The 13,242-nt window shown below is 36.3% G+C and overlaps 1 protein-coding gene across 1 annotated transcript in view; it reads left to right on the forward strand.

Annotated features, from left to right (window-relative positions):
• Nucleotides 1-12,053: 12,053 nt before the first annotated feature.
• The window catches only part of LOC117167620, a 9,716-nt gene continuing 8,527 nt past the window's right edge, over nucleotides 12,054-13,242 (forward strand). Inside the window, exon 1 of the mRNA XM_033352686.1 lies at nucleotides 12,054-12,314. Within this exon, the coding sequence (XP_033208577.1) occupies nucleotides 12,150-12,314 (165 nt within the window). The 5' untranslated portion in view covers nucleotides 12,054-12,149. The remainder of the gene's footprint in view (nucleotides 12,315-13,242) is intronic.

Here is a 13,242-nt window from a genome sequence, read left to right on the forward strand (position 1 = left end):
ATGGGTCACTTGATGACCATCCTCATTATCATGAATTCTGAACCCATGAGACATGCTATTTAGTGTTTTGCTTAATGGATTCAATGCTAAACAGAACCATAGTGCGCTGAAGGAGTCTCCTTGAAATATACCCGTCGTAAAGCGTATTGATCCAGTTATCCTTGGTTGTCCATGATCAAAATACTTGATTCTTGTACCCCAAAGCCTCATCGCATGGCTTAGAAAGTCAATAATGCATAGACAGATTTTGTAAAGTTTTAAGACTTCAAGCAAATAGTCATGCGAAACGGAAGGAAACGCTTGCTTGTAGTCAATGTATGCCATGTGTAAGTTCCTTTGATGCTTACGATCTTGAGTCATGGCAACAGCGTCTATAGTGCCTAGATCTTTACAGCCTCGTGAGTTTTTACAACATCCTTTTTGTTCTTCTGTAAGAATGTCATTCTTGTCACAATGAGAATATACCTTATCTGTAATGATAGCTGTAAGACATTTATAAATTGTTGGAAGACAGGCTATCGGTCGAAAGTCAGATGGTTTTTGAGCGTCTGGTTCTTTTGGTATCATATATGTAGTACCTTGGAGCATAAAACCTGGCATCAAATCTGGGTGCTCAATGATCTTCTGAAAACACCTTGCCAACACTGCTTACCGTTTGTCGCAGATATTCTTGCTGGTCAGCTGTTTGATTAGTGAGATCTGCCTGACCATCTCGCAGCTCACCATCACCACCGTCCCGCATGTTGTGGCCCCCAGCGGTGGCTCCAGGGGCGCCCCGACGATCCTCAGGAAGCGACAAGCGTTTCAAAATCTTTAATATATTCTCCATTTTTCATTGATGGGTTTTGGTGTTCTACTTAGTCCCTCTCCTCTTCGTTATCAGCCTATTTGGCATGGGAAACCCTGTCAGTAGCAACGCTACCTCCAACATTGCCGTCAAAGTCATGAGAGGAGAGCTCAAGCCCTACCGCGACATAAACGCGGAACACCTTCGGTAGGGTATTATTATTATTATTATATTATTATTATTATTACATCATTAAGTAATTTCCCTTTCGGGGTAGGCGTGACTCACCCGATGGGGAAGGGACTAATGTGAGGAAGGGATATAAAATTTTTTTAATTGATCCAAAATTCTCGTGTTGTTTATTTAAATAACACGTTCGTTCAGCAACACTGCTGCGACCCAGGCTGCTGATCAATGTATCTAGCAATCACCCCAATTGAAGATCTTCACAAAGTCGTCATGTGAGTTTCCTCACTTGAGTCCATTAGTATCCAAGGTCTTTTATTTTAGGCGTCATTCACTCCACTGACACTCTTTTTATTAACTGTTTGCCGCCATACTTTTCCGTTCTGGCATACTTCCCTTACTTCTTTTACGTCCATGCATGCTCTCGTGTTTCAGTTCTTCTTCTGCACCACATTCTTTGAGAATTGTCTCGTCACTAACTTTGTTCATCAGAGTTTTCCCGCATATTACACGCAAGAATCTCATGTCAATTAAGTTAATTTTATTCCTATCTTTTTCTTGGTAACAACTTTATCATCTGCCAACGCTAACCCACGTACCCCTACTGTTTCGAGATCTAAATCTTCTTCGTCGAAAAGAGCCATTCTTAAACACGTGTCCATAAATAATATAAATAACTATGAAGACATAACGCATCCTTGTCTAACACCTTGAATAATATTCAAACAGTCACTCAAATTCCCATTTATCCTTACACTCGCTTTGCTACCCCTATATATTTTTTTTATAACTTGTAGGAGTCATCTATTGACTCCGTACTCTTTCAGGACTTTCCAAAGTTTACTTCTATCTACCTTGTCAAAATCTTTTTCTAGGTCAACAAATGCACAACAAACTTTTTTTTCCACTCTCAAACTTTTTTTTGCGATTTGCCTTAAGCTAAATATTTGATCCGTACATGATCTTTCTGGCACAAAGCAACTTTGGACTTCCCACATTTTTTCTTCTGTTATTTTCATTACCCTGCGAATAAGTATTTTTGAGTTTTTTTCCTTACAGTAATTAATAAGCTGATGCATCTATATAATTATTGTAGTCGCTTTTATCTCCCTTTCTTTTGTATATTGGTACGATGGTCGCTTTTTTCCAAACATCTGGGACTTCTCCCATCTCGATACATAAATTTATCAGTTCGCACAGTGTATGTGGTATGTACTCGCCACCGTGTTTAAGCATTTCAGCGTTAATACAGTGTACACCGGCAGGCTTGCCGTTTTTCAAGTTCTTATTTATATCCCTAACCTCAGTGACTCAGACTAGACAAATCGTCTAGTAACCCATCTGCATAATATAGCATTTCCCCATGACTATTTCTCTTTTTCTGTTCTAATTTTATCTTTACCTGCCTTAATTATGCATTTGAGTATTCTCTTTTTGTATCTGTAATCATCTATACGTCTATTTTTTTCCTCGCCGCTAGGACCTGCGACGTTGAAAGTTCTCATGTACGCTTCGTTCTTTGCTTTTTGGGCAGCCTGAATTTCATCATCCCACCAAGCGTCACCAGTCATTCTTCCTACAACCGCGGTACCAAACACTTCGATCGCACATCTAACAATGATATCCCGAAACTTAGTCCATGCGCCCTCTATATCTTTGTTTCTTATAAGCGCATCGCAAGTTGCCCTATCTATGCTTTGAATTATCTAATTTTGGTCATCTATTGGCGCATGCGGTTAATGTACGTTCTCAATTTTGATTCACGTTTGTTTTGTTTTCATGGTTCTCTTTTTCCTGCATCCCCGTCCTGAGTTAATTTTGGAGATCAGAAGCAAATGATCAGTATTGCATTCCGATCCCCTCATGACCCTTGTATCTTTGACTAACTCTCTTAGTCTTTCATCCGCTACAACACAAGCAGAAGACAACTAATTTATCTCCATTATAGTTTGTTCTTGGATCCCCAAAATTACCTAGTACTATTTCTGTATCCTGATTTTGGATGACCACCCATCTATTCATATCTCATAGCAGAATTATTCCTTCACCATGATCGCAAATATCCATTGTGTCATTTAAAGTTTCCCAGAAGGCGTATTTCACTTATCTGGGATCACTACCCAGTGGGCAACAAATCTGACGACGTCTGTAAGACATCGTTATGACATAATAGATTTTATGCTTTCACTATGATTCATTTTGATAAAAAGAAATATTTCGGGTTTCACTCGTGTAAAAAACTATGAATTGTTTGCCGGCGTTTCGTGAACATTGCAGTTCACATCTACAGGGCTGACATGAAACTGAGGTATCAGGTCATGATGTTCTTAGGTATACTTTCTACGATGCCTGTGATTGGCCAGAGCGCCCCACCATGGGGACTGGTCGAACTTGATTGGCCAATCAAGTCTTTTTTAAAACATCCGGGAGAACGGAAAGCCAAATCGGATTGGTATTATATCCATTGTCCCTATTGATGTTATTAGGGTGTTTTAAGATTTCGATTGCTTCTCTATGTAGGGTAGGGTGGTGGTCATTTTTTCTCTCTCTTTCTTTCGTAGGTTGTGTTGACTTGCTTTTTTGAGTGTGTTTTGTTATTGCTTTATCAATTTGTTTTTTGGTGTAATCGTTCTGTATTAGGATTTGTTTAACGTTTTGTAATTCCTTTTGTAAGTTATCTTTGTCTGTTATGGAGACAGCTCTGTATACAAGGGAGTTGATGACCGATTGTTTTTGAGATGGGTGATGGTGGGAGGAGGCATGTAAGTATCTGTTTGTATGCGTGGGTTTTCTGTAAATTTCATGTCCTAATGTGTTATCAGATTTTTTGTAAACTAATACGTCCAAGAAAGGCAATTTTCCGTTTTGTTCTATTTCCATGGTGAACTGGATATTAGGATGTAATTGATTGATAAAATCGAAAAATTTATTTAGTCCCCACAGACTGAAACCCGAAATATCTCTTTTTATCAAAATGAATCATCGTGAAAGCATAAAATCTATTATCAAGGAACTTTACGGGGAGAGTATTCTTACTAAAACCAACACCTTTAGTAAGCTCAGAACTTCTCAAGGTAAGCTACTAACATCCTTAGCTTTTTTGAAACGGTGCAGAGACAACAAAATAGTCCCAAAATTCTTACAACTGAAAAATAATTTGGGAACATCTAAATCCATATCGATTCTGCATAATACAAGTTTGCTTCTCGTTAAAGAAAGAATACAGCATACCAAATTTCTTTTGCACACTACCTCTAAAAAACTATTAAATCTTCACCTTTTCCTATCAAATACCCTCAGATGTGACATTTGGTCCACATTGGACCGCATATCGTTTGACCAATCCCAACGGATTAAAGAGCTTCCCACCCAAAAACAAAAAACAAAATTTGACAAATTACTTCCAGTAAAGCAAACTAAACTAACAAATACAGTAAAAAAACATCTCTGACCACCCTCTCAACAATGAAATGATTTCAGCCTTATGAAAAGGACATAATTTTGCTGTAGCTCCATCGAAAATACCAAAAGAAGAAATAATCAGGAATTTACAATCCACAATATATACCCTTTCACCCGAAAAAGCAAATGACATATGACGCAAGACGGCTAACATTTTACGCCAAGCTCAAGTTCCATCCTCAAACTTAACAAAACAGGAAAAAACGCAATTAAAGAACTCAATCAAAATAAAGATATTATAATATTACCCGCAGACAAAGGCAACACAACAGTCATAATGAATAAAGAAGACTATAACAACAAAATCATGGACCTTCTAACTGACGATACATACAAAAAACTTAAAAAGAACCCCACAAAAACAACATTCAGTAAAACAAAGACTCTTCTTAAAGACTCTAAACTTGACAGCCAAACAATATCTAACTTACTACCTACTAATCCCATCTCTCCAAAACTTTACGGGCTCCCGAAAATCCACAAAGAAAACATTCCACTCAGACCGATCGTCAGCGCAATAAACTCATCAACTTACAACCTAGCACTTTTCCTCGCTGCAAAACTAAATCCTTTTACAGGAAACTCCATCACTCACGTCCAAAACTCATTTGACTTTATTAAAAAGATACAGCAGATTCACATTCAACCCCAAGACATCATAGTGAATTTCGACATAGTATCTCTTTTTACAAAAGTACCAATCTCGGATATAATTAATATTATTAAATCTTTTACAAACTTCCCTTCTGAGCTTGTACCTTTGATAGAACAATGTCTTAATGATACTTACTTCTCTTTCAATAACCAATTCTACGAACAAACCTCAGGGGCAGCAATGGGATCCCCAATCTGACCTATTATAGCCAATGTCTTTATGGAACATCTAGAAACTAAATTCTGGTTCCGTTACGTTGATGACACATTTGTCATCTGGCGACATGGACGAGATGAACTAAATAAGTTTTTCGATTTTATCAATCAATTACATCCTAATATCCAGTTCACCATGGAAATAGAACAAAACGAAAAATTTCCTTTCTTGGACGTATTAATTTACAAAAAATCTGATAACACATTAGGACATGAAGTTTACAGAAAACCCACGCATACAAACAGATACTTACATGCCTCCTCCCACCACACCCGTCTCAAAAACAATCGGTCATCAACTCCCTTGTATACAGAGCTGTCTCCATAACAGACAAAGATAACTTACAAAAGGAATTACAAAACGTTAAACAAATCCTAATACAGAACGATTACACCAACAAACAAATTGATAAAGCAATAACAAAACACACTCAAAAAAGCAAGTCAACACAACCTACGAAAGAAAGAGAGAGAAAAAATGACCACCACCCTACCCTACATCCAAGGTGTCACAGAACAAATAGGAAGAATTCTCAGCAAACACAACATCCAAACCATATTTAAACCACCTGCGAAAATAGGACAACTACTAAATAACCCTAAAGATAAAAAGACACCCTTCAGTAATCCAGGAGTATATAAAATCCCTTATTCTTGTGGCAAAGTCTATATTGCTGAAACCGTGAGAGCGGTGAGCTAACGTATGAAGGAACATAAAAGTAAAGTCAGGCTAAAACATTTCACGCAATCAACACTAGCTGAACATCATATCGAAACAGGAAATAACATTTTATTTGATGAAACAACAGTCATTGCAAAAACACACAACAAATTTCCAAGAAAACATAGAGAAGCAATAGAAATCTTAAAACACCCTAATAACATCAATAGGGACAATGGATATAATACCAATCCAATTTGGCTTTCCGTTCTCCCAGATTTTTAAAAAAAGACTTGATTGGCCAATCAAGTTCGACCAGTCCCCATGGTGGGCCGCCCTGGCCAATCACAGGTATCGTAGAAAGTATACCTAAGAACATCATGACCTGATACCTCAGTTTCAGGTCAGCCCTGAAGATGTGAACTGCAATGTTCACGAAATGTCGGCAAACAATTCGTAGTTTTTTACACGAGTGAAACCCGAAATATCTCTTTTTATCGTTATGACATCTTCACGACAACTTTACGAGACCCTATGTCCGTATCGTTACGGTGTCATGCAAAAAAATGAAACAAACTTTAGTGAATATTGCAGATTTTTGTTCGGCAGGAGGGGAAATCTTACATAATACACCCAGTCTAAGATTCGTCTTGATTAAAAAAAAACAAGTCGTAGGCCAGGTAGTTTCGGATTCTTACCGACTAAAAACCCCCCTTTTGCGTGTTGAATTGCAATCCCGGAACCGCTTTCACATTACTTCTGGGTTGCATCACACTCTACTTGCCAACCTGGCCTAACTTTTTCATGGTCTGGACGAACCAGGATGTACCTTTTTGAAGCTTATATATACATCCTGCTGGCCTCACCAGCCTGGCTTCACATTGTCACCTCGTAGGTTCCAACCTGGTGCCCACTGGGTGCCATGGTGTCCTCTCTAACCCTTTTTCTGGCCCCACGAATATCCTTCCTTCTCACATAAATTTCTTTTTGCTCGCATGCCAGAAGATCAATATGATTAATCCCAGCTACCGAGAGCTCCTCTATTTCAGAGACCATTCTGTACGAGCATGCTACTCGTAAGGCTCACCTTCTTTGGGCAGTCGCTAGCTTTTTCCTATATTTCCCAACCTTTAGAGCATCTGTTCAGATCTGAGCACCATATAACATAATTGAGTGGATGGAACTTATCAGGAATCTACGTTTGCTGCTCCTAGGTCCAGCTATGTTTGGCATGAGCCTTAAGAATATAGCCACCATAGTTTCTGCTTTATCTACTGTTGTTTTTATTTGTACCGAAAACTTGAGCTTCGCATCCATAAGTACTCCCAGGTACTTTAGCCACCGTACAGGTGCAATTTCCTGTCCGTGAAACTTGACTCGAAATGTTACGTCGAACTTTCTCCGCCTTGTAAGCACTACAATATGCGTCTTACTTTCAGTCATTTCGAGGCCATGGTAAGCCCGTCAGTCACCAGTCTACATCAGGATTTTTCTCCTGGCTTCCTCTTTATCTCTTGCAATTATAACTGCAGCGAGAACATCATCGAAGCCCACAACCATGGCGTTCATCTACAAAAACAGTTTTAGAATGTCGTCATACACCACATTCCATAAATCTGGTCCAAGGGCCGATCTGTGTGCCACACCCACGGTGACCACCTTGCGATTGGGACCTACTGTTGTATTGTAAATCAACTGCCTATTTTTTAGGTAGTCGTCAATAATTCTAAACAGGTTTTGAGGATCCGCAAATCGTTTGTTCAAGGTTTTTAGAAGGATCTTCGGGCAGACCTCCAGGTGCTTTTATTGATATTCGCAATCGAGCTCGTATGAGTTTCCCCAAAACTTTCCCTGTTGTGTCAAGCATTCACAGTGGATGATAAGAAACGGGGTTTGTAGGTGCCCCTTTCCCTTAACAAGTAGCACCCATCGCTGGATCATCCACTTCGCACTGAATATCCCAGCTTCTAAGCATGCATTAAACATGTTCAAGAGGAGATACGGATATTCTTTCCCTATGATCTTGATTACTTCATTGGGGATTTCATTTGGGCCAGGCGCCTTTTTATTGAACTATGTAGCTACTGCTTCAGTCGATTCCTTCACAGTGAAAGCTGGGACTTAGTTAACCCTCTGAAATGCGCGCTTTTTAGAATCCCATCACAACGCGCGTGACTGTGTTTTGGACCGCATTTACATTCTCCCTAAACTTCGTATAACTGCACATGTTTCAGTCGTACTTTACAAGTTATTATTGAATGTAGGAGGTCTAAAGAAAACACCTTTAAGCAACAATCATTTATTTAATATTTTATAGAAATAAAGGAAATTTGTTCGTAATGACTTTCTTGTTGAAGTCGTAGCAAAACAGTTCTAAATGACAAAAGGTTGACAATAGGTACTAAAAGAAAAATATAAAAATACTAAAAGGAATAATAAAGGAGGATAGTATGCATAAATCAGTCTTCTTCATTGACTGAAATGCAACTCTGGCACACAATAGTAATCGTACGCACTGACAAGGTGTACAAGGTGCCCGCCTGATTTGATACTAACAAAGCATCTCTGATTCAAGAATGTTGCAAAAACTGCGACATTTGGCGCGTTTTATATTGGACTAGGAATACCTGGACCCATCCTCGCTGCTTGCTCACCTTTTAAGGTACTATTTCAATTTTTTCAGAAACGACGATCCTTTAACCGTCCACGCGCGTCAAAAAAGGTAAGCCTAGGACTCAGTGCGCCCTCTTTTTCGTATTCAAACAACAAAACGCTGATAATACTATTCATTGTTTGCACATACTCTCGGCCCTACTTCTTTGTATACCCGGATCTCCATAGCTATTACACATAGCAGTACTTCCGTGTCTAGTTTGGCGACGTTCTAACCTTTTCTTTAGTGCTCTGCCTAGATTTCTGGCAGACTATCTAAATACGCATCAATGCGAAAACTCACATGCTGATGGTCACTAGCTGTGTAGTCTTCCAACACCTGTCATCCTACAATCCTAGATGCTATTCCCGATATAGCAAGGATGATGATGCTGGTGCCTCTGCAGCGATTTCTTCTAAACTTTCGTGGCCCTCCCTGTATGCACGACGGTCATATCCATTCTTGCAGCCACCTCCATGAACTCGTTTTCCCGCGTATTTCATCATATCATTCCCCATTTCTTAGATTTATCGTTTAAATCCCTAGCAATGACATGTTCCTCCTCGAAGCCACGAGTGACATCTACGATTTCAGCAAGCTTCTTCCGGAAAGCCGCAATGTCGTCATTATGAAAGAGGTAGCAGCTGACAAAGGTTAGAGTGCCACTCGTAACCCAGGCACAGCAATTCCCCTTTCCCCTTGTTTGTTACTGGGTTGTTATCCGTATTTATGACCCAGATAGCTGCCGCGCCACATACATCAGTAGAGTAGTTAGAGTATTTCGGATTATCGTACTGCTCATTTATAATAAATAAGTCAGCCATTTTCGTTAACCAGTTTAAAGGAGAGATCTTATGCTAGCTCAGAATGCCTCATATTCCCTGGCATGGCTACTGTCATCTCTTTTTTGTTGTCCTATATTTTGCAGATTCCTGATAGGTTGTGCACTTGTAAGATCCCGAGGCATGATCTTCACTGCTCCCATCTTCCCTTTTCGCACAAAGGTATCGTAACCTATTTTGATGGGAGCCTCCTTTTCCATGCTGGTTTGAAGCTGAACAACTCACAAAATGCTAGCGTAATGAGTTAATAGTAATTGGAAAGCTTAAAGTATTCTACGTGAATAAGCTTAAAGGCTTTATTGCAAACAAATTATTGTGCTTTATGAACCGCAAAATGTTTTTTAAAAAGTCTGGAATTTTTGGCATATTGAGAAAGATTCAAGTTTGGAGCATTATTTTTTATACACTTCTGAACCAATTGCAGTTAAAAAATTTTATAAATAATAAAAATTGTTGCTTAAATTTACCAAAATCTGCAACTATACTATCTTCAGTTCTAATGAATATATTAAAGCGATTCAAACTCTTCCATAACTTTATCATTTAAAAATCAAAATAAATAAGATGATAATTCATAAAAACTTAATATAAAAAGAATTAGACATTATTTAAAGTATATAAAAAATACAACATTTCACGATACATACCATAAAAATAATAACTTTCGCTTTAATTCCTAACATTTTGAATTAGAACATTGCATTTTTAACGAAATAGATTATTGTTTAGCAAAATATTTTTATTTTCAACCAAAAATATGAATTTTTAACAGAATAGTTGAATTTCCGGCCAAGAAACATTTCTTAGTCAGAATTTTTCGACGAATTATATTTTTAACCAAAAAAAGAGATACTTTTACCAGATCAAATAAATTTTCGAACTAAATAATTTTCTACCTAAGCTTTTGACAAAATAAATGGATTTTCTACTATCTTCGAACTAAAAATACGATTTTCAGTAAAAGGCCGAACAGTTTACTATTCTACCAAATTTTTAAATTTTCTACCCAAACAAATAACAAATTTGAAACGAAAAGATCAACTTTGAACTAAATTTATGAATCGTCAACTACGCAAATGAATTTTTAACAAGGTACATATGATTTTTTAAACCAAAACTAAGATGTCAACAAAAAATATTAATAAATATTATTTTAACCAAAAAAGATTTTAACGTAAAATTAAACACAATTGAATTCTACAAAAAAATTGAATATGAGCAAAATAACTAAATCCTCTACCAATTCAGACAAATTTTCTACCAAAATAGTTGATTTTTCAATTTGAAAAAGAAGAATTGAAAAAAAATTATTTTTGTTAAACTGAAAATATGTCTTTTCAACAAAAAAAGTTAGATTTCATTCAAATAGTTAAATTTTTTCTACCAAAATACATGATTTTTCAATCAATTAGTTCATTCATCAAACAAAATAGATGAAATCTCAACGAAAAATATGATTTTTTAGAAATTATTTTCATTAAAAATAAATAACAATAAGATAATAAAAACAAATATATACACAGTGGGTACGAAACTATGAAAATCCCAAGAACGTCCCTGGGACGTTTCTAGGACGTCCTATGTCACCCCAATCAACGTCTCTAAGACGTCCAGTGTCCTACAAATTACCTAAAATCGTATTAAAGACATTGACGTTCTCGGGACATCTTTCATACTGACATTAGACGTTTTAAGAGCATCACTATGATATCTAAAAGACATGTTATAAAAGATGTCTTGGGGATATCCAAAAGACGTTTCTAGGACATCCTTAATTTTGTTGCCCACTGGTTAATGGCTGACATTATTTCAACCGAAAAATATTTTAATTTGAAATCAATTACAGTCGAATTCAATCTAAAAATAGGATTTTTCAACAAAATAACTGATTCGTCAACTTAAAGAAATTCATTTTTTACCCATAACTGACCCATAAACATCTCTGAAGAGGAGATATACAAAAAACTCACTTGCTTTAAAGTAACTAAAATTAAATTGGTACGTTACTGAAAAAATCGTAATTAAGTTATGTTCGATTTTACTCTTCAAAATAGTAACGAGGTTGCCCTAAAAGTTACGTGTCACGTAACTTTTGAGTAACATAGTTATTTGTAACAAGTAATTAATCAACCCTAATGCAAACTGACACGTGGAAAAAACCTATACAGAGAAGCAAATTCTCCTAAAAAGGAAATTCTTGCAATTCATAGTTGTTTCCATTTATATATTTGTATTTTTAAAGTCATTGTCTTGAAATTTCTCTTAATAGTTTCTTTTAACAAATTTTTCCACCAGGGGTACATTCATGTCAGGTAAAAGTTTAAATTTTAAACGAACAACTTTCGCCATTTATTTCCGTTAAAATCAAGGAAAGTGCCTGGGTGCACGATAAAAGTAACGACAAGGAGTGTTGTTAATGCGAGTGATTACACGGTACCTTGTCACAATAGAGAAACCAAGAAGAAAGAACCAATTTGTTGCACATGGATAAGAATTTATGCTTTGTTGAATTCAAAACCACCTTATAAAATAACGAAGCATCCTCAGAACTCGCGTATTCAAGAATTTCAAACCTTTGCCTCATCTTCACCAAAATCTAAGTTGTTTACAGAAATTAAAATTAATTATCTCTACTTTCATTCCCTATTTTTAATTAGGGCTGTGAATCATTTAATTTTATTTCCCACGATGTTTTGTGCTAAATACTTGGTGATTTTTGCGATCGTAGTGAGTGGTGCTTTTGCACGAAATAATTGGGAATCGAATATCGAAAGAGAAGGGAAAAATGCAGCTGGAAATATGCTAGTTCAAGTTGCAAAAGAACTTGTACAGCGATCAGCTTCAACTAGTCAGGTAACACTTTTATTTCTAAAAAAATAAACCTTCTAGGGTGAGTGACCCAGTGAATCAACACTTAAGGAAATCACTGATTACAGCTAGTCCATTTCACGTTATAATAATTGATTATTCTTACAGAACGTTTGAAAATAGATTCTTAAGTGTACAAATTTCATAATCCGATAAACAAATTTTGTTTCTACCAAAAAGCTTTATACAAAATAATTAAATCGTGCAAAATTAACGAAAACACCAGTGAATGAACACTGTGAGCCAATGAATGAACAGTAGAACACCAGTGAATGAACACTATAATCACTACAAATTAGAATTAGGATTTAGGTATAAAATTACATAGGTACATTACAAAATGAGCAATTAAATAATGTAAAATACTAGAAAGCGTTGCGAAATTCATTAAATATATTATTTCAATAAAAACCACAAGACATTTAGATATAAAGAAAGGAGGGAATGAAAAAGTTGAACACAGAACTAGGTTAACTTTTCCTAATTTTTTATCGAATTTTAGGACACATAACATTTGTAATACGACACCTTACTATATTGCTTTAGATTAAATTAGCAAATACCATTATAAATCACAGTGTTATGAAAATGGAAGTTCTTTAAACATTTATAAAGATATATTGACTAGTACGCAGTAGTACTTAGCACGAATTAATGTTTTTTTTATAGTTAAACAACGTTTTCTAAATGCAAAAAAGCATTAAATTTCTAAACTCAAAGTTGCCTTACCTTTAATTTAGTTCGTGCGTACTTTTTTGATGTTCTAACCACAAAAATATACATTTAAGGGCATGTGACACAGCTAAATACCTATGTTACCGACCACAGTTTTTCAGTTCACTGAATGTTTTTTTGAACCTAAGAACTTTTTTTGTAAGTAAAATATCGAGCTGAAACTTCGGGAAATGTATTA

Source organism: Belonocnema kinseyi, chromosome 2 (genome assembly GCF_010883055.1).
Source record: "Belonocnema kinseyi isolate 2016_QV_RU_SX_M_011 chromosome 2, B_treatae_v1, whole genome shotgun sequence".
NCBI classification, from domain to species: Eukaryota; Metazoa; Arthropoda; class Insecta; order Hymenoptera; family Cynipidae; genus Belonocnema; species Belonocnema kinseyi.